Genomic DNA, 27343 nt, shown 5'->3' on the forward strand with positions numbered 1-27343 from the left:
TGTGCTTTGTTTGATTCCATTGTTTATATTAGGTAGTCGTTGACCCAACATTTTCTTTTTAAATAAAGAAAAAACTCAATATATGGTGTTTAGTCTTAAGTTAAATTGTTTTTAAGCCGTCCTGACAGAGAGAAAGCTATACATGCCTTAATAAGTTCAAGGTAAGATTATTGCGATGCACTTTATGTTGGCGTCTCTCAGTCGCCTTCAACTTGTGCAGAACGTTGCTGCCCATCTTTCTACCAGCACCAGCAGACGTGCCGACATCTCTACTATTCTTAAATCCCTTTATTGGCTCTCTGTCCATTTTAGAATTGATTTTGAAATTTTAATGTTTGTCCTTAAAGCTCTTAACGGTTTAACCCATCCTAGTTACCAGAGCTCTTAACTATTCACAATCCCGGTGAAGTTTTGAAGTCTAAGGACAAACTTGTGCTGGAAGTGCCCAGGTCAGAATATAAACGCTTAGGTGACCGAAGTTTTTCTGTTGCTGCCCCCAGGCTCTGGGACCAGATCCCGGTCAAGTTGCGTCTTATTTCTGACCTGGTTCTATTTAAGTCCAGGATAGACAACACTTCTTCGGGATGGCTTTTAATACTATGGCCTGGAGAGGGACTGGCACTTGCCCAAGACACACCACATGAAATGGGTTCCCTCAAAGAGCTCCACAGACCACAGACTATTGAAACCTACTGACTATTATTACAGGATCCCCCGATCTAAAACTTACACAAGGGCAAGGAAAAACTCAAAAACCTCAGCATGAGGAAAATGAAAAAAAGTTTCAGAAGGGGCCATACATGAGGTAATCCCCCTTCCAGGATGAAATGGATGTTGCATTAACAAATACCAAAATTAAAAATGAAAGAATCAATAATTAATGTTTAATATAAGACACTAAAGTGGTCTACTTGCTCATCTTACAGCATTGACAGTTAAGTATGCAATGAGCACTCCCCTCTTCCACTATAGCTCTTCATTCGTAGCTCATTGTAAAGCCAAGACAAATATTTGTCATTCTACCTATTACGTAATGCAAAACTCACTCTGAAACAAAAGAAAACTGGTTTTAGGCCATTTAATCCTACCTACCTCAAATCCTCCAATGATCTCCAGGGTGTATATGTTATATATATATACAGGGTTGGGTACGGTTACTTTAACTGGATTACTTTCAATTACTTTTGGATTACTCCAATACCAAATATGCTAATAAAAGACAAAAGAAACTAAATATGAATACAATTATGACTTACATCACGTGGTAAGCTTTCTCTCCTGGCTTTGATCTCTTTGATCTCCGGCAAAACTAACATAAAATGCGACAGAAACAAAATGAAAATAAATCCTAACAGCTTGCCAACATCATTTTTGCCGTTCCATGTATTCCGTTACTCCCTAAGCCTGCACAAAATTTAGTCATTTTATTCATATTGAGTTTCTTTTGTCTTTTATTAGCATATTTGGTATTGGAGTAATCCAAAAGTTATTAAAAGTAATCCAGTTAAAATAACCCTACCCAACCCTGTATATACATATATATACATATATATATATATATATATATATATATATATATATATATATATATATATATATATATATATATATATATATATATATATATATTTAGATAGGGACTAGTCTCTTATAAGTCTTGGTTTCAACCTGTGATTCCTATTTTTACGGGTGATTTCTTAACATCTTCATGCGATGTTTTGTGCAATATCTCTCAAAAGAAGTAATTAATGTGAATAATACTGTAGATATGAAGCTATAGTATAATTTGTTACCACATTGAGTTTTTTTTCCCTTCAAAGTAAACGTTATTGACCACAGACAAATAAATGCGAATGGCAGGCCGTAATTGCCCCTCAGTGGCAATTCATGTTCCTCTTTTGCGTCAGAAGAGGGCAACATGGTTCAATTCATTACACGAGTTCAAGTGACACACTAAATTATACGTACCGCACAAATTACAAGGGCCAATGCAGTCATTCGTTTTGGCCACAATGACATCCGTGCAAATGTGCAATCCATTTTACAATTTACAGCCTATGAAACAACACACACAAACCCAGCCAGTGTATGATTTATTGTTTTATTTATGGCACTTTACACTCACAGTTATTGTCAAAATCCAAACGCACTGCTGATACAGGACATTTCGAAAAAAATCTTTGTTAAACAACTAGTTAGAGATAGTCATTTACCATGAAAAATATCACAGACTGAGACAGCTAAAATTTTATGATGAGAATGAAGTGCATAGCTGTGGAAAAAAAGGAAAAAAAAGAGGACATTATTACAGATTTTTTATTCCAGACTGGTATCATTAAAATTACTCAGATGTAGTTGCCAAAACCATGTGCTTTAATGGCTAAAATCTTCCCGTAAAAAACATAATCTTATAAAAGATATATCTATCGATATCTTGTGAAGTCAAGTCACATTTATTTGTACGGCCCTTAATCACAAGATGTCTCAAAGAACTGCACAGGATTACAATTACACTATAACCTGATCTTAAACCAACATGCGGGCAAGGAAAAACGCAAAACCTCAGCACGAGCAAAATAAGAAACCTTAACAAAGGGCCTTACAAGTGATAATCCCACCTTCCCATAATAAGAAATGTAACAGCGAAGCTCCCATTTTCAGTAAAAGATTTTCACAAAAAAATAAAACTAATAAGCAGAAAGACCTTTAAATCATTAAATCAATCGTTTTAATTAGTGTTTGTGTGCTTTATTTTTTTTAACACCACAAGAGATTAAATCTTAGTGGAGGAAAATATTGAAGAAAAAAAAAACCCTTAAAATAACGTTAGATAATTGAATCCTGCAAACCCTGAATCATAATTTAATTGTGAGCCTGTCAGGACCAGAACGGAGACAGGACCCACTTGCGTTGCGTTTCTCACAAGTTTTTATTGGAAGGAAGAGAAAGGGTTGCTCCCACGATCCGGTGTTTGCTGGACGCGGGAACCAAGTGCTCCGTACGCGGAAGTTGATCTTCCGCGGCGAGCGATGGCGGTGCCAGGGACGGAAAAGCGGGTCGGTAGCCGGGACAGGAGACCAAAAATGTGGTCGGGGTCGGAAGCGAGTCGTAAGCCAGAAAAGGAGAGAAGACGTAGCCGGGGACAAAAAGAGGTCGGATGCCGGGACGGGAGATCAGATCAAAAACGGGTCGAAGTCGGAGACAGACGGGAGCAAAAAACAGGACAGGTGGGAATCAGGGTCAAAAAAGGCTTGCCTAGTGTTCACTGAGGTTCGCAGACGGAATGACAAAAGGGGCCAGACAGGTCTGGGTTCAAACAGAGCCTCCAAAAAGACCCCCAGCCTTCCAGCTATGCCACATTTTTTATGCCATTAATTTACAAGCCTGGCCATTGTGAGATTTTTTTTTTCTAAGTTCTTCATCCCTGCTTTCTAGTTTTTTGATATCATTTAAACACAATCTGGTACTAAAACTTTGGAAATCTTGTGCTGATTTAACTTAAACATATTGGATGTGATTTGTAAGATCAATAAAATGGTAAGCATTTTTTGCAACTCCATTGTTTGCAAAAATACTTGCTCTTTTACAATCCAACACCATAGGTTTTTTCGTGACATCCATGGTGGAAAAACGTTAATTACTGTTCCATTGTAATTGCAGTAAGTCTTTGGACAACCTCCCCAACTGCGCAAAACAACTTTAACAGGATAACAGAAGCATCTAAAAGGCCTTTGACTCTACAGCATGCATCCCTGATGCCCCGTGTCTCGCGCAGCCCTGAGTGTTTAATCTCCCGTAATTACACAGATTTGCTTAGGTTAATAAAAATAATCAGCCTAAATTCAGACCCCCTACCTCGACCTCCCCTGTGCCTCCTTTGCCCCTTTCTGTGAGGGATCAGATTGCCCTCATATAAATAGTGTGAAACCCAACTTTGACTCCGGAGAATTTCACCAAGAGGGGCAAATCGAAGCTCTACCGAAATTCGCCGTTCGTAAAAAGTCGCCGCGTTTAACTCTAGGAACTGACGTCATTTTCACCCGATAGATCAGCAGCGTCAAGGTTAACGACAGTTGAGAGGATCATCTTTGTGATCTTGTCAACGCTAGGATTCAAGCGAAGGCGGCAGGATCGGGCTTTGCAGTAAAACCCTCGATTCCTTCAAAAGATTGTACAGAAATTCGAACTTATCGCTTCGAATAGTCCCTTCTAAGCTCCGATTACTTGACGCCGACCATGAAGACGGAGAACAAGAGCAGCCGCGAGAGACTCGGACTGAGCTTCACCATCGACTACCTCCTGTTCAATAAGGGGGCCGAAGATCTCATCGAAGAACCGCAGATCGATTATCGCCAACCCAACAAGGTGGTGGTCGTACAGGAGGGGTCAGCAGAGACCGGGAAAAGGGACAAAAGCAGAGAGGAGGGGGATGGAGAACACGTGACCAAGACCGCCGAGACCATGATGGCGGAAAAACCAAACCAGTCCTACATTGCGCTCATCTCCAAGGCCATCCTGGCGTCGGAGCAGAAGAAGCTGTTGCTGTGTGACATCTATCAGTGGATCATGGACCGATACCCTTACTTCAAGAGCAAGGTATATATCTTGCACCCTTGAATCCGATTAGGTTTGCTTTCACTGATATCAACTTTGTGAAACATTGTATGCAATGAGTTTAGACATGGCACTCTAGGGTAACCATGTATGAAGACTTAATAAAGAGAAACAAGAAAAAAGACTGTCAGGATAGAGAAGTAAACATATTTATAAAGTATTGCTTAGAGACTAGCCTAAGTCAGTATTTCTCAACTGGTGGTTCCGGACCTAAGAGTGGATTGCTGATTCATTTTCAGTGGATCACTGGCTGTTGCCTTGGCAAATAATGCGAAGAAGAAGAAAGAGTCAAGTCAAGTCAAGTCGTTTTTATTCGTATAGCTCTTAATCACAAGAAGTCTCAAAGGGCTGCACAAACAGATTGTCAATTAATTTCCTGGTGAAAATGCCCGGCTCGATCCTTTATTTCTGTTTTGTACGTGTTTGAGAGGGACCACGTCTCATTTTGTTGTGATTTTGTTGGTTTTATTTCTGTTGTCTGCCCGTAGTAATGAAGGAAAAGTGGAAAACGGTGACAATAACAATCGAGACAAAGAAGGAAACAATTGCGAAATATGAAAATCGGTGTACGAGTCTCTGCCTTTGAAGTGCTGCTGGAAGGTGCAGTAAATCGTTTTTTACTAGAATATTCATCTTTCTTACCTACATAATTTAATACAAATATATAATGAGGATGGGCGGCATGGTGGTTGGGTGGTTTGCACACAGTGTGGAGGTCCAAGGTTCAATTCGAGATACCGCAGCCTCGCCGTGCAAAGCTTGCATGTTCTCCCCGTGCCTGCATAGGTTTACTTTGGGTACTCCAGTTTCCTCCCACATTCCATAAACATGAATGGCGGGTTAATTGGCATCTGTGCATAAGACAACTACAACTCATACTCTGCATACATCTGCCCTTTATTCAAGAGTTCCAGGAAGAAAGCCCTTTATGAAATAATTGCATAAAAAAGCTTGTAGAGAGTTTGCAATAAGCCACATGGAAGACAGAAATAACATGTGGAACTAGGTGCTCTTTTCAAGAGAGAACAAAATTGAACTTTTGGGGATGAATGCAAACTGTAATGTTTGACGTAAGAGTAACACTGCACATCACCCTGAAAACACCATCCCCACTGTTAAACACGGTGGTGGCAGTATCATGTGTTGCTTAACATCAGCAAGAACTGGGAAGATTGTCAGTGGATGGGGAGATTGATGAAGCCAAATATTGGGCTAATCTCGCAGAAAATCTGTATGAGTCTACCAGAGACCCGAGGATGGGGCACAGGTTCACCTACCAACAGGACAATGATCCTAAATATAAGGCAAAATCTACAATCGAATGGTTTAAAACTAACAATATAAATGTATTAAAATGGCCAAACCAAGGTCTACACCTCAAACGTATTTGGAATTTGTGGAAAGATTTGAAAAATGCTGTGTACGAATAATAACCAGCAATCCTTAAGGAACTTGAGCTATTTTGTAAGGGAGAATTTGCAAATATAAGTATTAACTCAAAGTGGGCCAATATTTCACAACACTTCCTGTTCAAATTTTCATTTGTTGGCACAATATAAAATGTTGAATAAATTTAGGTTTCTTTTCCCTATTGTGTCTCACATGTTGTTGAATGTTTTATCTATAAATTTGAAGCCTGGAATATGGCAATATGTCAAAAAGTTTTTGTTGGGGGGCGCAATACTTTAGCAAGGCACTGTAAATTCTTTATCGTAAGCGAACAGAATAAACACATCAACCTGTTTGTCCATTTTCACAAACAAAGCAACCCACTTGGCGCAGGTAATCTGTCTGAGCGGTTAAACAATTAGACGCGATCCCATTGTTGGCAAATTGGCGTATAACGTAATCCGGTTGCTAGGTTGCAAACCGCCTCCTGTCTTGGGCCGGCACGGCAGATTGAAGGCGAGTCTATTGGATTATGCTTGATCGCCCCGTTTGATGCGCTAAAAAAGAAAGGCCGGGTGTCGTGTCTTGTCGAGATCATACTCGCCGTTGACACGCCATCCTCGCCGAATCCTGCCAAGAAATAGCCAAGGTGACACCCCCCCAAGGCGATCAACTTAAAACCCGCTTACTGTTTTCGCATTAGCGACACCCTTTTTGTCAACTGTTTGTGTCCTCGCAGGATAAAAACTGGCGAAACAGCGTGCGACACAACCTGTCCTTGAACGACTGCTTCGTCAAAGCCGGACGCAGCGAAAATGGTAAAGGGCACTTCTGGGCCGTCCATCCGGCCAACTACAGGGACTTTTCCAACGGGGACTACCACTGTCGGAGGACGCGACGAAGGGCCCGCAAAGGGGCCGGGCAGATCCCGTTTTCGTCGCTCGGTTCCACGTACCAACTCACCCGACAGCAAAGGGCACCATGCTGGTGCTGCCCGCAGATCAACGGGTTCCCTTTGCCTTGTTTGGCTCCAAAACTCTTCTGGCCTTGGTCCAATGTCCAAGTGCCAGGATTTCACATTAGTGTCTCTGGACCTTAATACCAGGGTTCATACAGGTGCTTGAAATCTATGAAAATGTCTGAATTTTTATGTGTTTTCAAGGATTGAAATGTGCTCAAATTTTAGGTCAAGTGCTTGATAATGCTTGAAATTGTTGGCATGTTTCTCAACAAGTCTGCTTAAAAATAATGCAGATACTGCTCTCTGGGGACTTCACTTTGCCATTGCATTTTTTTCTTCCCTTGTAATCAACAGCACCAGGCATTAGCTTGTACAGCATTGTCCTATGAAGCGTCATCGCCCAAGAGGACAGGTGCAGAGCACTATGAAATGTATATTAGTGCAATGATTACGCATCAATTATTGATATTTGTTCTGGGCCATGCAATTGGGAAGAACTTCCTGCAACTGAAAATGTAAGCTACCTTTTTACCCAACACCTGTATGGGGAGAGATTTGTCTCAGAAACAATAATATACGCGATTTACTCAAGATCGAAAAATAATGTCTTGATAAATGCACGCACAAGATTAAAAATTGCATATGTAAATCGAAAATATGTTTGCGGCTGGCTCTGCAAAATACATGATTCACACCAAATTTTTTCTTTTAATGATACTGGAGAAATTGGAAAATTCGATAAAGTGCTTAAATTTTGCCGAAGCCCACTCCTGTTCTCCAACTTCATGTCAATTTGTCTCAAACGATCGGAAAGTGGGGCCACACAGAAATTCAAAATAAAGTATTCCAATTAATGTGTTCACAAATGTATTATTCCATTTTGTGTTATTTTTTTCTTACCCAAAATGTGACTTAAAAGTATACGCTTGGTTTTGATTGGATCATGTGCAAAAATAGATTTATAATTAACACTACCCTCTAGCTTTAAGCCAATTTGTCTCAAGCGGCACAAAAGAGGGTCATGATTTAGTAGAAAAACCCCGAAATATGAATTTTTGCCTCATAAACACTGATAGAATTGGGTAAATACAAAAATAACCCAGAAAGTTGCAAGGAAGAAATCCAAGTAATGAATCAGTTTTGAATCCTATTTTAGGTTATTTTTTTAAGTTGAATTTAAAAGTAATAAAAGTTTAACAGTTAAATTTCATCGAAATAATAATAATAATAATAATAATTTCCTTTGTATTGTCATTCTTTGTAACAATGTACACAGAACGAAATGTCGATACACCTGACCCGTTGTAGCGAGCCGATGCAGCCGCAGCCAACAGAGGGCGCCGCCATTTTACCAATTAGGTATGACTCGGCCGAGGCGCGAACCGAAATGACTTATTTATCAGTCCTTTTGTATATGAAATTGTCACTGCTGAGTATTGATTGTGAATTTATTCTCTCGACACATGATTTCATGATGAAACCAATTTTCAATGGTTTTAGGAGTTTGCTCCACAATTTGCTGTTTAAATGTCATCTTTGCCCGGGTCGTCGGGTTTACAGGGAGTCAACCTGTATTGCACAAAAAGAAGAATTTAAAAATGAGTAGGAGTATTATGAGGAGTTTTCTATTTCTCACAAGTTTGAAATTAAATATCAGGATTCTTGGCCGGTTTCTGAAACGTTTTGAGAATTCTGGTCTGTATTTATTGAAAAAAATCACAATAAAAAGTGTTTGAGGACAAATAGTTGTCTTTCAATATTTCCGTTCACTACTTGCTCTCCAATTCTATCCATCTATCTATCTATCTATCTATCTATCTATCTATCTATCTATCTATCTATCTATCTATCTATCTATCTATCTATCTATCTATCTATCTATCTATCTATCTATCTATCTATCTATCTATCTATCTATCTATCTATCTATCTATCTATCTATCTATCTATCTATCTATCTATCTATCTATCTATCTATCCATCCATATATCTATCCATCCATCCATCCATCCATCCATCCATCCATCCATCCATCCATCCATCCATCCATCCATCCATCCATCCATCCATCCATCCATCCACCCATCCATCCATCTATCTATCTATCTATCATGCATGGCAGCTCTTTTTTCCTGTTCTTTCGGCCTAAAATGAAAAGCAGCCGCACGTCTGCGATCCATTATCCCTGGTTGACTATTGCTGAGAGCTGGGAGCAAGAGAGCAAATTTGCGTCATTTGTGGCGGCTTTTTCCCCCATTCTTTACGCCTAAATTGAACAGCACTGTTTTGACCTCAATTCATTATCCATCCATCCATCCATCTTCGTCCCCCAAAACACTTATTTTATCAATGGTATAAACAAACTCTTTCATGATTTCTGACATTTCTTTCCCCGCATCTTCCAGCTCCTCTTCTGTTTTTTCAATTGGTTTTGCATGTATCCATTTTAATCCTCCTTCTGTTTCACTCCTCATTTTCTCGTTTTCGTCCAGTGATTTTCTCCATCTTTCCGTAGCTGATTTTATCAAGTGTGAGAATCGTACTTTCTCGTAATTCATATTGGGAACAATAACAAACATTACTTGGTGAAAAATTAGGGCAGCACGGCGGCGCGGTGGTTAGTGCGTGTCCGGCACAGTTCTGAGGTCATGGGTTCAAATTCAGCTACCAACCCTCCTGTGCGGAGTTTGCATGTTCTCCTGGTGCTTACGTGGGTTTCCCCCGGGCACTCCGGTTTCCAAAAACATGCATGTCAGGTTAATTGGCCGGTCCAAATTGTCCCTAGGTGTGGATGAGCGAGCGTATTGTCTGTCCCTGCGTGCCCTGCGACTGGCTGGCAACCAGTTCAGGGTGTCCCCTGCCCACGGCCCGTAGATGGCTGGGATGGGCTCCAGCACCCCCGCGACCCTACTGAAGATAAGCGGTGCAGATAATGGATGGATGGATGGACTTGGTGAAAAATTGTGAAAAATGAGTTTAGGTGAGAACCGAGAGCGAGTTAATTGGGCCTGACGAGACCAGCTCCGACTTCCACCGCTTTTCTTTGTAGCTCAGATGACGTCAGCTTGATTAACATGCTCTTGAGTGTAGTTGTTCGTTTGTTGGGGCTGTTTGCCAAGAGGGTGTCGACACTGACCAGTATCGCCCAAAGCGATAGCACAAAGGAGTAAAAACAAGAAATTCGGGAACAAGTGTGAGGAGCGTCCTTTCTCGCGAGACTCCGGAATAGCTCGCCTCTCAGATTGTTTGGAAACTGGTAGCACAACAGATGGTCGACTATGACCTCCCACGGGGAGTTGATATCAGAACCCAACAAGTCTTCATTTTCAGTTATATTTAAATTTCCGAGTTGAGAAATCACCTGTCTTGATTTTTGATCGTCAGACAAAATTTTTTTAAGAAGAATCAGCTGGCTGGCCTTGTGGGTAGGGCCCCTGCCCCGAGACTGGGAGGTCTCTGGTTTGACTTGCAGACTTACAAAATTGGTCCCTGTTGCCTCCCTGTCCGGCGCTCAGCATTAGGGGTTAGAATTAGGGAGTTTGGTCACCTAACAACTCCCAACGACAGGTGTTGCTGTCACGGTTGCCATGGCGCCCAATTGGCCCCGCCCGTGTGGCGCCAGCTGCGGCTCATTGACAGATTGGCTTTCCGTCTTTTTAACCTCAGTGCTCTCATTTTTCCTTTGTCAGTCTGTCAACGAACTTCTGCCCCGCAAGACGTGAGTTTTGACTCGGTCCTGTTTTCCTGTTGGTATTCCCTGTCCGGTATTGTTCCTGTTTATTTTTGTCCTGTTTAATATCGATTTCAAGTTTCGTTCCCATCTATATTTGTCCTGTTTATTATTCTCTCCAGTTTTCGTTCCCATCTAGTTTGTCCTGTTTATTTTCTTTTTCCTGTTACTTTATCTATCCTGTTTGTCCCGTCCTGTCCGGTATCTACCCCATCTGTCCGATATCAACTCGGGCAATTGGTATAGATCTCGTCGGCCTCTGGCTTCCTATCATTTCACGCCAGACTGCTGACTCACGTGCATGACTCCCCATTTCCCGTAAAATAAAAGGCTTGTGTGAGAACGTCACGCGTTTGGGTCCTGATCCTGTTATGGATCTTGAGTTGAGTGAGGGGGCTAGGAATCCCGTCCTCTGTATCAATCTCCCAGGAAGAGTCAAGAATGTAAGCGTGTTCTTGACTCTGGCCACCTCCCACTAGGGCAGGGGTGTCAAACTTGTTTTAGCTGGGGGCCACAAATGCTATGAAAAAATCTCACTGGGGCCAGACTAGTAAGTTTAAGAGAAAGAGAGAGGGAGAAAAAGAGAGAGAAAGAGAAGGAGGGAAAGAGAGAGCGATAAACAGATAAGGAGAACAAGGGAGAGTAAAAGTGAGAGAAAAAGAGAGAGCAGAATAGAGATATGAATGGAAAAGAAGGGGGAAATGAATATAGAGAGAAAAAGAAAGTGAAAAAAGAGAAAGATAAAAAGAATAGGAGAAGTGAAACGACAGAAAGAAAAAGAGTCAGCAGGAGAAAAAGAGACAAAGTAAGGTGAGAAGAGAGAGAGAAAGAGAGAGAGAGAGGGAGGTCAAAAGGGAAAGAAAGAGGGTGAGAAAGAAAGAGAAAAATAGAAAGAAAGAGAATCAAAGTGTAAATTAGAGAGAGAAAATAGAAAGAGAGCAAGACAGAGAAAAATAAAGAGTTAGAGAGTGAGAGAGAAATAGAGAAAAAGAGAGAGAAAGAGAGAGTGAACAGGAGAAAGAAAAAGAGGGATGAATAAATAAAAAAGAAGTGAGTCAGAGAGAAATGGAGAAATACTACCACAATTGTTTTGCAAGTGTTAACTAGCTTTGGTGACATCAGGTGGAAATAATCAAAACTACAGCTCATTTTCCTCTTGCGCTTCTCTCACTGTTGTCTTGCGGGCCGGATTTAAACCATTGGTGGGCCTGATCTGGCCCGCGGGCCGCCTGTTTGACACCTGTGCACTAGGGGGAATATGGCGCCTGTATATACATACATACCTACGGTTTCATAAAGCTGGACGATATTTTACACACCAAAAATATAACATAGTTTTTTTTTCTGTGGAGCCAATCTTACTCGTCCGTACAAATAATATAATAATAAAGCTAATGTTTTCATTAAACTATTAAATTGGTATCACTGTACTGGTTAGGGACTAAAAGTGATCTGGGGGCGAGCATGGCCACCCGCTGTCACATGCTAATTAGTCAAGAAGCCGCCGGGATGCAAATCTCCTGCCTCATAAGCGACTCAAATGGGCGGCTTGGGGGCCGTCCGAGGGGCGCTTTGCATTTTCCGAAGCCCACTCCTGAGTGCGCAAGGCCGGATAATCCGGGCAATCCCAAGCAGTTTCAAGAAATAGGAAGATTATCACACGCCGTAATCCACCACCACCACTGAGAGAAGAGGTGGGGGGGTTAATGGAGAGAGAAGAGTCAGTCATTTGCAGTGTTGGACACATTACTTTTAAAAAGTTATAGTTACTCACTACTTCTTCCAAAAAGTAACTGAGTTAATAACTGAATTACTCCATAGTAAAAGTGTCTAGTTACCAGGGAAAGTTACTTTTCCCGTTACTTGAACAAGATGTTGTATGTCAAAGAATTTGAAATTTTCCGAGCAAATACAAATCACATCGTTAATTTGTAGAGATGAGAATTACGGCTATTTCTAGAGAACCGGCTTTTTCGGCTGGCTCACTAAAAAGAGTCGTTTCTGGTCCCGAATGGTTCTTTAGGTGGTTTTTGTTGCTTCAATCGATACATTGCCAATTATTATGTAAATTATGCACAGAATGACTTAAAAAGGGACTAAAATAAAGAAAAATAAAGATAAAAATTGAAGAAAAAGAAACAATGAAAAACACAAAAAGAAAAAGAGAAAGAGATAAAAGAAAGAAAGAATTATATAAATCTTCACAAAAAGATAAAATTAAAATTTTAACCATTATATTCTCAACAGATTTTAAGTCAACAACACAGAATCACCCAAAAATGTATATTTCACAAACACAAGAGAAAATAGCAGCTCTTGATTAGTGGAGAGCCGGATGCCTTTTTTCACTTCCATGTTTCGTCAAGTCGGGTGCAGCACTCATTCGCCTTTTCTTTCGGTGCTTGAGAAAAATACGATATTCTTAATTGCTATTTAACTAAAACGGCAGTTGCTAATTTGAATGGTGACATGTTTCGAAGAGAAGTGACCTAAACAACTCAATATTCGCCTCTAGTCTTATTTTTTTGGGGTGGTTTTGGTAATATACATCCATCCAAGTCAAGTCAAGTCGTGTTTATTAATATAGCTCTTAATCAAAAGACTCAAAGGTCTCCAAAGACCACAGATTATAGCAAACTACAGACTATTATAACACCATCCCCTGATCTAAAACCAACATGAGGGCAAAGAAATGAAAGTCAAGTCAAGTCATGTTTATTTGTGACACCCTTAACCACAAGGAGTCTCAAAGGGCCACAGACTATTGCAAACTCCACACTATTCTTACGCCATCCCCTTATCTAAAACCTACATGAGGGCAAGGAAAAACTGAAAAACATGTCAAACCTAGTCAATTCATTTTTGTTTGTATGACCCTAAATCACAAGGAGTTTCAAAGAGCTGCACAGACATCAGATTATTGCAAACTACAGACTATTATAACACCATCCCCTGATCTAAAACCGACATGAGGGCAAGGAAATACCCAAAAACATGTCAAGTCAAGTCAAGTCATGTTTATTTGTGACACCCTTAATAATAATAATAATAATTTCCTTGTATTGTCATTCTGTGTAACAATGTACACAGAACGAAATGTCGATTGCACCTGACCCGTTGTAGCGAGCCGATGCAGCCGCAGCCAACAGAGGGCGCCGCCGACCACTTTTTAAGTCTTAGGAATGACTCGGCCGGGGCGCGAACCCGATCACAAGGAGTCTCAAAGGGTCACAGACTATTGCAAACTACACCCTATTCTTACGCCATCCCCTTATCTAAAACCTACATGAGGGCAAGAAAAAACTAAAAAACATGTCAAACCTAGTCAATTCATTTTTGTTTGTATGACCTTTAATCACAAGGAGTTTCAAAGAGCTGCACAGACCACAGATTATTGCAAACTACAGACTATTATAACACCATCCCCTGATCTAAAACCGACATGAGGGCAAGGAAATACCCAAAAACATGTCAAGTCAAGTCAAGTCATGTTTACCAGCTCAGTAGCCTAGATGGTAGTGTGCCCGCTTTGAGACTGGGAGGTCGCTGGTTCGCGCCCCGACCGAGACATACCTAATTGGTATAATGGCGGCGCCCTCTGGCTGCGGCTGCATCGACCCGCTACAACGGGTCAGGTGTATCGACATTTCTTTCTGTGTACATTGTTACAAAGAATGACAATACAAAGGAAATTATTATTATTAATATTATTATTATTTGTGACACCCTTAATCAAAAGGAGTCTCAAAGGGCCACAGACTATTGCAAACTCCACACTATTCTTACGCCATCCCCTTATCTAAAACCTACATGAGGGCAAGGAAAAACTGAAAAACATGTCAAACCTAGTCAATTCATTTTTGTTTGTATGACCCTTAATCACAAGGAGTCTCAAAGAGCTGCACAGACCACAGATTATTGCAAACTACAGACTACTGTAACACCATCCCCTGATCTAAAACCGACATGAGGGCAAGGAAAAACTCAAAAACCTCAACATGAGAAAAATGAAGAAACCTTGAGAAGGGACAGCACATGAGGTCATCCCCAGTTTATCGGTATTCCAAATTATAAAAAAACGCCCCAAAATTTGAATAAATCCATTTACCTCCCTTAAGAAGGTCTACTCATAATCAAAAGATGCTTTTCAATATTCCTATCCGACCATCAATAGTGAAATTCCTCTCTGACTGTCTGTGATTGGTATTTCCATCCACGCCGGCCTAAGAGGATTAAAGGTTACGCGTTGACTTTTGTCAACTTTGTTTGTCCCGGAAAATGATCGAATGTTCCGATAAGGCAATATTTGGCGTCCAATTAGATCACGCAAACAATAAGCACGAGGGGATTTAGAGGGGGAGAGCAAAGACGTGCGCGGCAAATTATGAACAATGACTCGTCGGGCTAATTAATTTTCTTTTTATGGAGGCGGGTGGGGTTGAGGTTGCTGCACCAAATCTCCCTTATTCATTGTGGAGTGCTAATTGGAGACCTAATTTGCTTAATTCCCGTGAATTGCTCTCCGCTTCAAATCCTCTTCAATTCACCAGCTTTAAGGCTTTAATTTGGTTGCATATGTTTGCTGTGCACACATGCGCACACACGTACACACGTGCATGCACTGTACATGCACACACGTTTAATTGAGGTAGGAATTTTAAAATGAATTACCCTATTTTCCGGACTATAAGGCGCACCTAAAAGCCTTTATTTTTTTCAAAAGCTGACCATGCGCCTTATAATACAGTGCGCCTTATATATGGATCAATATTAAGTCGCAAAGTCTTGCAACTAAGGCAAGCAGCCGCCGACTTGATTTTCCCCCGAAGGCGAAGTCGTCCGCGGTGTATGCTGGGATTTATATACCGGCGTTTCATTTCCTAACCAATGTGTCAATCATCATTTGAATCAGTCACTATTGGCTAAAGTTATTTGGAGGTAAAGGGGGCGGATCCTTTTTATCATTTACAGGCTCGCATAGGCTAAAGGGGCGAAACAAAGCCTGCAATTGGCCGAAAAAGATGAATGTGAATCACATGTTGGGTTGCACTACGGCATAGAGAAAACTTTTTTACTATTCTGTATTTGTAAATATTTGACTCTCCTGGATTTACTACACTCACGGTTGTAAGAAGACCATGGTTACGTATCATTATTGAACGTGACGGCTGCAAGAGAACTTAGGTGAGCGATGCGGCTTTATATTTTCCCGGTATTTTGTTTTAGAACGATCTTGATGTTTCTGTGATGAGTCTTTTTTTAAACTAATTTCAATTCAAAGTGTTTATTGTCATATGCACAGTAAAGAACCCCGTTTCCCTGCACAGTAAAATTCTTACTTTGCTGTCCACACAGTTGCCAGCAAAAAATAAAATGGAAACTAAGAAATGTTTGGCATTTCTTGAATCCCAAGACTTTAACCTTCGGAAAGATGTTTGGAACGATGCATTCGAGTGATTGGTGACATCGTACAGACACTGTTTTCCGTACATGTCTGAGACACGTATTTGCTTCTTTGCAAGCTTTCGGAATGTTAAGGGGGTAATCAGTTGGACTGAACTATCTGACTGTTTTGTCGACGTTCCCATTGTAGCGCCTTATAATCCGATGCGCCTTATGTATGGAAAATATAGGACCAAAAACTATTTTTTGGGGGTGCGCCCTATAACCGGGTGGGCCTTATAGTGCAGAAAATACGGTATTTTCGATATTACTAGCAGTGTCTGAAATAACGTCTGCGTAGAACTTACACAACGTCTCTGCCCGGGTGGCCGACAACTTTTTCAAGAAAGAAAAAAAAAATCGTTCTTTTTATTTTATTTTACTTTTTTCAAATCAAACGTTTGCTTTATTCCGATTTAGAAATTTTTGTTTGGTTTGGAAATTTCGGAATTTCGGTTCTTTTGCCAATTTGCATACTCGGCAGCCAATCAGAAGTCTGCATCGAATAACTTTGTGCTTCTGGACTTTCCCGAGGCTTATAAGGTCATGCATTTGCATATCATTTTCCAAAGTAGACGCTTAGAGAACACAAGAAAAATGGATAAGTGGTTAGGAATCAAGCCAAAACCTCAGCCCCAAAAGAAAGATTCAAAAGAAGCTAACAAAATTGATGACGCTACAAAATGTAAACGTACATTAAAAGCATCGCGGAAAGAGGAGTTCACGTGGCTTGTAGCAGACGACGCAACGCAAACATTGCAAAAATGAAGATGAGTCAATACAGGTAAATACTGATGGCAGATGGAAAACAGCGATGTCATATACATGCAATAAATGTTATAAGAAGATTTATAATAAACTTAATTTTAAAGTGTTGTTCTGTTATATATTCTGATTATCAATCCTTAATAATTTGCAACGATTGGTTATTTTGAGATTAGTCGTCTCATTGTGTTTCAAGTTGTGAAAAATGGGGCAGGCAACTTTTCCGAGTTTCAGACACTGATTACTAGGAGAAAACACCACCCAACCCAGTCTAGTTAAAGGATATGGCTTTTTGTTACTTTTTTAACTTTATGTCACGAAAGCACTTACTTGTATCAGTTCTTGGTATTAACAATGTATGAGGACTCAAAACTGGTATCGGTCCAAGGGGCCGGTCACACAGCAGTTTGCGGCTGAATCACGGCCAGAAATTTCTGCCTGTGAGGTGGACGCTATTGGACGCCTTGAGATCGCCATAGAGACGAGATACAGAAGTGCTTAACACGCGGTCGGAAATTCGCGCGCGGGTGGTAGCGCGAAAAAGTTCTGCGCTGCTCAATTCTTCAGAGCGCGGGTACACAGCCTTTCACGAGCGCATCGAGGCTGGATCACGGCCAAAAATTTCTGACCATGAAGCAGACGCTGTTGGGCGCTGTTGGACGCTTTGAGACCGCCATATAGACGAGATACAGCAGTGCTTTACTCGCGGTCGGAAATTCACACGCGGTTGGCCGCGCGAAAAGTTTTGAGCTGCTCAAAACTTTGAGCACGTGTTAACCGCGAGCGGCACACGAGGTAACGACGCGGAAATGACGCGGAACGACGTGCTCTGGCCGCGGCCAGGGCGTGGTTACACATGGGTAGGACGGGAAATTTCAGCGGGTAATCATGGGTGGAGCATGGTAATAGCATGTTCTGCGCCTGTATCGCGGTGTTATTACGTGAAATTAGCGTGTTACGCGTGTGACGGTCAAACGCCTTTCTCCGCGTATATACAGCGCGATTTGCCGAGCACACGTCAGCTGTGCTCGAGACGTCAAGGGGGTGAACATGGATCCCTGTCAGCGTAGTGACCTCGTCTTAATCCATTTTTATTTCTTGACATTTCTTTTCAAGATAATAAAATAAAAATGAAAAACTATTACAATAATAACATATCGGCTTCTTCGGTGCCATAGCTTGAAATCTTGATCTTGAGGCGTAGAAGTCGGATTTGGGCACAACACCGGCTCGGGAGCTTTTATACCCGTGGTCCACACGAGAAAATGACGCAGAAATGACGCGATGAGGAAGCGGAACAGTCGCCGGCGTCTGTTTTGCGGGCATACCACCGATGAACAGCGGGTTGGCCAATTTTGCGCATTTTCCATCGCGGGCAACCACGGGCAAAAAAAAAAACGCAAAATTTTAGCCGTGATTCAGCCGCAAACGGCTGTGTGACCGGCCCCTAAAGAACGAGTACAGATTGATATTGACAGTGTCTGAAACTCATGAGAAAAAGTTAGCGGACACCAGGGCAGACAACTCTGAAAAGTTGCCTGCCCAGCCATAAAGTTGCCTGCCCCATTTTACACAACTTGAAACACAATAAGACGACTCATCGCGAAAAACCCATTGTTGCAAAGTATTAAGGATTGCTAATCAGAATATATAACAGAACAACACTTTAAAATTAAGTTTATTATAAATATTCTTAAAACATTCATTGCATGTATATGACATTGCTATTTTCCATCAGTATTTACCTGTATTTACTCATCTTCATTCATGCGATGTTTGCGTTGCGTCGTCTGCTACAAGCCACGTGAACTCCTCCTTCCAAGATGCTTTTAATGTAAGTTTAAGTTTTGTAGCGTCGTTAATTTTGTTAGCTTCTTTTGAATCTTCTGAGGCTGAGGTTTTGGCTTGATTCCTAACCACTTATCCATTTTTCTTGTGCTCTCTGTGCGTCTACTTTGGAAAATGATATGTGAATGCTCGATCTTATAACGCTCGGGAGAGTCCGGAAGCAAGGAGTTATCTGATGCAGGCTTCTGATCGGCTGCCGAGTATGCAAATTGCCAAACGAACCGAAATTTCCAAACCGAACGAAGATTCCGAAATCGAAATAAAGCAAACGTTTTATTTGGAAAAAAAAAAAACCCCGAAAGATTTTTTTTTTTTCTCGGAAAAAGGAGACGTTTTGTAAGTTGTACACTCGACGTAAAAGATGCAGGCCCCGGGCGTCCTGGCAAACTTGATTTCAGACACTGATATTGACCTTTTTTAAAACACTTTTTGGGTGTCCACACATTTTTCAAAAAAGGAAATAAGAGTAGAAAGAATGAAAGGATTTAGAGCAAGAACTCATATGGTTCGCCTAAAATGTAACACTGTAACACTGTTTTAGCCTGGATCTATTATCCCTGCTGACTACTGCTGAACACAAAATTTTTCCATGCATGATGGTTCTTTTCTCCATCTTTTTTTCCTCCTAAAATGAACAGAACATGTGTGGTTATGATACATTACCCCCGTTTGACTATCGTCGTGAGTGGTGGGTGACCGGCAGAGCGTTTTTTTTTTCTTTCTCTAAAATGAACTGCAATGTTTCGGCCACGATCCATTATCCTCAGTCAACTAAGCGAGGCACCCGAGACAACAAATTAGTGTCATGCGTGGCTACTCTTTTCCCCCGTTCTTTCTGCCTAATATGAACAGCACATGCGTGGCTACGATCCGGTCGACTCTTGCTAATAGCAAGGGCTGATAACAGAGTTTGTTTTTTGTCGGGTTTGAGCTACTGAAGCTTGCCATTATGGCCCACAAAAAATTAACTGCACTATTTTGTCCACAATCCATTATCCCCAACCTACTCTTGCTGAGAGCGGCCGAAAAAGCAAATTTGTGCGATGTACGACAGCCTTTTTTCCCCCAGCGGCCACGATCCATTATCCCCAGTCGACAATTGCTGAGAGTTTGGTCCGAGAGAGCAAATCTGTGTCGTGTGCTGCTTCCCTTTTTAACTGTTCTTTTCACCTGAAATGAACAGCATGTGTGCAGCCATGAACCATTATCTCCAGCCGACTATTGCTGATAGGGAGGTCTAACAGTTCAAATAGTTTTCGACTCTTTTTTTCATGATCTTCCCGCTCAATTGACCAGCAGGTGTGTGGCTACTACCCATTATCCCTTGTTGTCTATTGCTGAGAGCGGGATCCAGGAGAAAAAATATGTGTCATGAATGGCAGCTCTTTTTTCCTGTACTTTCGGCCTAAAGTGAAGAGCACCCGCACGTCTGCAATCCATTATCCCTGGTTGACTGTTACCGAGAGCGGGGAGCAAGAGAGCAAATTTGCGTCATTTGTGGTGGCTTTTCTCCCCATTCTTTACGCCTAAATTGAACAGCACTGTTTTGAACTCAATTCATTATCCCCAGTTGACTACTGCTGAGAGTGGGGACCAACAGAGCAAATGAGTGTCATGCATAGCTATTTTTCCCTCCTGTTCCTTTCACCTAAATAAACAGCAAGTGTGCAGACACGATCCATTATCCCCTGTCCACTATTGCTGACAGCAGGATCCAGGAGAGCAAAAATGTGTCATGCGTCGCAGCTCTTTTTTACTGTTCTCCCGGCCTGGAATGAACAGCACCCTTGCGTCCGCAATACATTATCCCTGGTTGACTGTTGCTGAGAGCGGGTTTTTCCCCATTCTTTACTCCTAAATTGAACAGCACTGTTGACTACTGCTAAGAGTGCGGGCCAACACAGCAAATGAGTGTAATGCATGGTGACCTTTCCCCCACGTGTGCGGACACGATCCATTATTCCCAGTCAAATGCTGCTGCGAGTAGCCAGCAGAGCGCATGTTCAAAATAGGGTTAGGGGGGGCTCTTGGTGGATTTTTGCGGTTATGCCGCATTAAAAAAACGATCACCGTTTGGTGTTCCTCTAGAAGTTTCATCAAAATCAAAATATGTAAGTACCAATGAAGAAAAAGGAGGTCAGGAGGTGTGCTCGTGTGCACCAGTCGGGCATGACATTTATTTAATCTAATGCGATGGGCGGAAGGGTGCAGGGGGTGCCCAGATTAGTGCCCAAAGATGTTCCTGATTAGCAGAGAGTGAGCTAAGAAGATCAGCCCCGCTGCGATGGCCATGAAACATTATGGCCACGTTTTAATGCACCGCATTCCGAGGCTGATCTCCTGTACTTTGACCACACGTGCTACAGGCACAAAATGGGAAAAATGGGGGACTACGTATTAGGTACTAGGTCTAGTACCTGGTCAGTTCAGGTCCGCAAATTCCCAAAAACGAATACAAAAAACACAATATTGTCTATCTTATTCAAGCATGAAAATGGGTCAAGGTTTAAAAAGGTGAGAAGGGTGTGAGGGAAATAGTATATTTATTTATGTATAATGTACGCCCCTCATTTTTGACTGAAAATCTGTATAACACTCTTTCTCAGCTCAAACTAAGGATTGGAAGTGACAAACATTTTTGAGTTTATGTGGCTATGATTCAAATAATTTATTAACTATTATAAACACAATACAGACGCGGCCCTACTTAAGAACGAGATCTTTCATAAGCTGAATTTGTCCGTAAGTTGCTTCAGTGCTATATTTTGGTTGGAATGTATGTTTAAAGTTTATATACTGTAAATATATTTAAGGCTTATATAAGTAACCCGTATTGTTTTGTACTAAATAATAAACATTTCATAAAAAAATATGCTCTGTAAAGATAAATAAAGTGAAGTTTAACTTACTTTTGGAAGATGAGCTTCAAGAGGAAGGCGACCTCCTCCCCCGTGGTAGAAAGTGGTAGAAAAAAAGCGATCCAACTGTTTTCTCAACCGCATCAAGCTTCCTTATTCCACTTTCAATTCAAAAGAAACGGCTCACCTCTTCTTTTACACTTGAAATGAAATGAAAATGAAATGAAATGAAATGATCTGCATTTATATAGCGCTTTTCAAGTCAATGACTTCCCAAAGCGCTTTACAATGTGCTCCACATTTCCCAATAGCGGCCTTGCAGCCATGTAAGGCGCTAACCTGCTTATTGGGGGTATTAGGGGTTCAGTGTCTTACCCAAGGACACTTCAACATGTAACACGGACGAGCCGGGATTCGAACTGGGATCCCTTGATCCCAATACGAGCGCTCTATCTCCTGAGCTACTGCCGCCAACCATATTGAATGGATGCACCAGGTATTAAACAATAAAAATGTAAAAGTTATTAGCGCGCTGGAGATACAGTACAGTATGGTTACACATGAAATAGGAAGTGGAAGCGGATTTCTTCTTCGGGGCGGATGCTGGGTGTGCTCTCACAGCACCACATGCCGGTAGAGGCGGAAAGGAGTACTACAGTACTGTACTCGGAAAAAGGTGCAAGATACAAAATCGAATTCTATTTCTTGACATCCCGAATAAAATGTTTGTATCTACCGTTTTTCGAAAGTCGAATGGTCATAAGTAGGGGAGGGTCTGTTTTATTAAAATGTATTAAATTTTTGTCCTTTAAAGTATGATTCATCATAAGATACAGCAAAGAGTTGTTTTCCTATGTTTGCCTTTTTGAGGTTTTTTTATATCTTTCAGGGCGAGTTTCTGTATTCTTTCTGGATTTTCTAACATTCCGCTCTGGTACCATGAATAAAAAGTGTGAGGATGAGATAAAATCGAACGCGAGTTAGAAACGAATAATTACTGTCCATGCCACTTCCACTGCTTTTAATTCAAATGGACCACCTTGAACGCCAGATTAACTCTAGTAAATTTAACAATACTCCCCAAACCACATCAGAATATTTTCTCATTGGATCTATACAATTCACATAGGTCACCCTTTTTGACCTGAAAGGAGAGAGCTTTTCATTCCTAAATTGTGAATCAAAGAAAATTAAAGATGAGTGTAGACAAACTTAAAGGTGTATTGTTCTTTCATATGATAACCTATTAGGTGGCTAAAACATGCCTATTTGAAATTGTATTATACTGATAAACTGAGCAGTATTGTAGGTCATGGGACTGCACTCGTGGGATTAACCTAGCTTCATTTTAAAATTGTAAAATGACAGAAAAATAATTTCATCATGTTTTAATATCACCGTTTTGCTGTAGTAGTTTTCCCCCTTTTCTTCTTCCCTCATGTAACAGAGTTGAAATTTGATTGTGTTGAATGTTTTTGTTGTATTACTGTTAATATTCCGGTACCTCATTCAGTTGTTAAGTCATGGGCGTCTGCGACTGTCTTTTTCGTTTGGCACTTTATGGAGTTCAGTGCTTGCCGTAGCTTTAGTGAATTTGTAAAATGCATATTTTGCTGGACATATGAGCTGCTTTCGCAAATGATTTTTGTATATAAAGATATATAAGTTGTGCTAAATGATGTATATTAAAAAAAGCACTAAATAAGAAGTAAAGCAATACAGCTTGAAACGATGATGCAACGTGTTTTGATGCAAACGCGCCACGAGGTGCGGCCTGTTGAGTGATGACTCGTTTTTTGTATCTTTAATATTTTAGATAATTGCAGTCGTGAACAGATGCCCCTGACTTTTGTATTGTTTTGTTTACTGAATGCAGGTACGTGGGAAAGTTATGTTCATTGTTATTATGGAAGTTTCATTATTAATGTGCTCGCATGTTGTCTGCTTGCCATAGCTTGAGTGAATTTGTAAGCGCTGAAGATAATTGCAGTCAAGAACAGATTCCCCTGACTTTTGTATTGTTTTGTTTACTGAATGCAGGCAATAAACCCAGAGACTGTGAAACCTTGTGTCGTGCATGAAAGATGGTCGCTTCACTCATCTATTGATTTATTAGATTTTTCTCACTGAATATATGCCATTTTAGGGGTCCTTCCTGTCCGCATTTCTTCTTTTCATTTGTCTCTCTTCACTTGTCTTTATTGCTTCATTCTTTGTCTTTTTCACTTTCTTTCCTTCTATCTGTCGTTCCTTCTGTCAGCTTTTCTTTCCTTCTTCATGTCTGTCTGTCTTTGCTTTTGACTATTTTTCTGTCAGTCTTTCAATCTTTTTTTCTGTTTTTTAGTTTTTGCGCAATCTTTCTTTCTCTTTATTTCACCCAGTCTTGTCTTTTTTACCCTTCTGTCCTTCTTTCTGTCCTTCTTTCTGTACATCTTTCTTTCTGTCAGTCCGTCTTTCCATTTCTTTCTTTCAGTCTTTCTTACTTTCAGCATTTCTTTGCTCCTGTCTTTCTTTCCTTTTTCTTTATTTCTTTCCTTCTTTGTCTTTTTTCTCTTTAATCAGACTTTCCATTTTTCTGTCTATATTTCTTCCTTTCTGCCAGTGTTTCCATATTTTTTTTTGGTTCCTTATTTCTTTCTTTCCTTGTCTTTATTTTCTTGTCTCTTGTCTTTCTATTATTTATTTTCTCTTTCCATCTCTTTCCTTATTTCCTTCTTATGGTCTTTTTTCCCCGTTTTCCCATATGTCTTTCTTTCTTTCGCTCTTTTTTTCATCGCCTTCTTTATGTCTGTCTGTCTGTCCTTATTTCCTTCTTATGGTCTTTTTCCCCATTTTCCCATCAGTCTTTCTTTCTTTCACTCTTTTTTCATCGCCTTCTTTATGTCTGTCTGTCTGGCTGTCCGTCTGTCTGTCTCTCTTCTCTTTTCATCTTTTCTTTCTTCTATCTGTATTTTCTTCCATCTTTCTTTCAATTCGCCTACACTCCGTTCCTTCTTTCTTTCCGTCTTCAGCTGTGTTTTCTTCGTCCTTCCTTCTTTACTCCATGTTACCCCAATAATGGGGAACCCAGGACTCATAATAAACGACAACAGATCGATTGTAATTAAAAAAAGAACGTCTGTAATCATGCTACAACAAAAAGAAACCGAGATTTCTTTAGGAATAAAAAAAACAGACTCAGTGGATATACTTTTTTTATACACGATTTTCAGAAGGATGCTGCGATCATCCAAATAGTTGCGGACTAAACGTCCAAATAATCCCTTTCTGCGAAAAACCCTGCACGCTTTTAAACGACAACAGCGTTGCAAATTGCTTCTTTTCTGTCTCGGTGATTGCATACAAGCAGTAGGTAGAGGCAGCCCAGTTCGGACCCGTGCACGCAGATGCAGTTTTTCCTCCTCGTGTCCCGCCACGAACAAAGGCAAAAGCTGTCCTCCCATCAAAAGCCCTTTAATAGTCAATCGATGGCGATGCGAGGCGCCCATTCTGCACATTACTGTTAACAATAATTTGCCTCCCGGTGCACCGTTACCATCTTTCAGGCAATGTTTTATTGTCCCCCCATCCTCTCCTCCTCTTCTCTTCCATCTGCATCTGTCGCCCCTCTGGTCCCCGTTTGATCCACGAGCACGCCCTCGACCTGTTGATTGACAGCTGTGATCAGACATATGGTGGGACGAGGAATCGACCCGAGAAGCTCCCCCAGGAATAGAAAGCAAGTCTGGGGGCTTCTATCCGCCCTAACCTTCCTGGTGAGAACACCATGCGTGCAGGTGGTCTCCTCCCACCGCTAGATGTCGCAAGATGCAAGGAAATGTGTCTCTTGACGAGACATGAGGTACTCATGACGACCGCGATTCACCAATAATCCATCCATTTTCTGCACGGGTCGTCCTAACAAAGGTTGTGGGGGCGCTGGAGCCCATCCCAGCTATCTTCGGGCAGTGGGCAGGGTACAACCTGACCTGGTTGCCAGCCCAGCGCAGGGCACACAGAAACATACAACCAGTCAAACACTCACTCATTGGATCTGCCAATAAGTCAAATCAAGTCAAGTCATTTTTATTTGTGACGCCCTTAATCACAAAGAGTCTCAAAGGGCTACACATATCTCATATTATTCTTAAAAAATGGTTAAAATGTGAGAAAAAGAAAAAATCTGTCATGTTTCATAAAATATCTCGTCTCATCTCATCTCATTAGCTGCACCGCTTATCCCCAGTAGGGTCGCGGGGGTGCTGGAGCCCATCCTAGCTGTCTTGGGGCAGTGGGCAGGGGACACCCTGAACTGGTTGCCAGCCAATCGCAGGGCACACAGGGACAGACAACTTGCTTGCTCATTCACACCTAGGGACAATTTGGACCGGCCAATCAACCTGAAATGCATGTTTTTGGAATGTGGGAGGAAACTCACGCAAGCACGGGGAGAACATACAAACTCCGCACAGTAAGTCCGGTAGCTGGATTTAAACCGACACAGGAGGTTCCCAAGACCTTAGAACTGTGCCGTACACGCGCTAACCACTGCTCCGCAGTGCTGCCTTCATAAAATATGTTTGTCCTTATTTTAAAGTAAAATTTGTAATGTGGCACAGCGGCTGGGTTGTTAATGCACAGCCCCATACTGCAGAGGTCCAGCCTCCTCGTGCAGAGTTTGCATGCTCTCCCCGTGCCTATGCGAGTTTCCTCCGGAAACCATGTGTAACAGAGTTGAAATTTGATTGTTTTGTGTTTTTGGATTCTCACAAAATCTTTGTTTTTGTTGCATTAGTGTTAAAACTCTGGTACCGCATTCATTTGTTAAGCTATGGGCGTGTGTGACTGTCTTTTTCGTCTGGCACTTTATGGGCTTCTGCGCTTGCCGTACCTTCAGCTATATCACCTCGTGCTGAAGGTAATTCGAAAAGTGTGTTTGAATCCACCAACAAAACACCTAGGATTGTGCTTCTCCTTGCCCACTTTTTGAGGTTGTAATATTCCAATAATCCAGGACTCAGCAACCAAAAATGTTGAAAGAGCCATAACAAAAAAAAAGCCTTGTATAAGGCTTTCTTAAATCAAAATAAATAATACGTAAAAGTTACTCATTTAATAAATATTCCAAACATTTTTACAGTCTTGAAATACATTAAGAATGTTCGATTTGCATTGTCCTCCGTCAGGAAACAGATTTAAAAATATATATTTCCATTTTTTTCCCGTTTCCAGGCATTTCATCCAGGAGCCACTAGGGCGGCGCTAAAGACCCGCAGGTTGCTGACCCTGTCATAATCACTCGATTTTCTCCGTTTTGGGGCACGGCCTCCTGATTTAGTTCAATGTGAGTGTTTGGATGTGAGCAATGGCCCACAACAGCTTTTTGTGAGTGTTTTAATTTGACATTCGAGAAGAAAAAAAAACATTTCTGATTCCCGCTTTTGAGGGCTTCACATTCCATTTTTTTGCTCGTAGCGAGCTGAATAATTTAGTATTCCAGCCAGTTTTCAAACTGCCACCGGTGGAAACACAAATAAGTGATTCCCAATCTTGTGTATGCGAGTGAGATTTCAATCCATAAGTCACCCGCCTGCCCTCCACCTCCCCATCGCTTGTGGGCTGAGCGTTGCCATGGCGATACATCTCCGGCCAGTGCAACTCTCTCCTGACCCCGGTAACCTTTGACATTTAGGGCTGTGGCCGGGGGAGGTCGAAAGGTCAGCAATGGCCTGAGGGTGACAGGAGCACTTCCATGAT

At 41.3% G+C, this 27343-nt stretch overlaps 1 protein-coding gene across 1 annotated transcript; it reads left to right on the forward strand.

Moving 5' to 3' along the window:
- Nucleotides 1–4156: 4156 nt before the first annotated feature.
- Nucleotides 4157–8498, forward strand: foxq2 (forkhead box Q2). Its single transcript, XM_088349847.1, has 2 exons — nucleotides 4157–4596; nucleotides 6743–8498. The coding sequence occupies exons 1-2, from the start codon at nucleotides 4237–4239 to the stop codon at nucleotides 7100–7102; spliced, it is 720 nt and encodes a 239-aa protein (XP_088205973.1). The 5' UTR covers nucleotides 4157–4236; the 3' UTR covers nucleotides 7103–8498.
- Nucleotides 8499–27343: the final 18845 nt, after the last annotated feature.

Source organism: Urocampus carinirostris, chromosome 12 (assembly GCF_059441175.1).
Source record: "Urocampus carinirostris isolate Australia breed hairy pipefish chromosome 12, RoL_Ucar_1.0, whole genome shotgun sequence".
Classification (NCBI taxonomy): domain Eukaryota; kingdom Metazoa; phylum Chordata; class Actinopteri; order Syngnathiformes; family Syngnathidae; genus Urocampus; species Urocampus carinirostris.

Coding starts and splice junctions, on each gene's coding strand:
- foxq2 (XM_088349847.1), top strand. CDS start 4,237: ATGAAGACGGAGAACAAGAGCAGCCGCGAGAGACTCGGACTGAGCTTC. Junction 4,597..6,742: donor ACCCTTACTTCAAGAGCAAG/GTATATATCTTG, acceptor GTGTCCTCGCAG/GATAAAAACTGGCGAAACAG.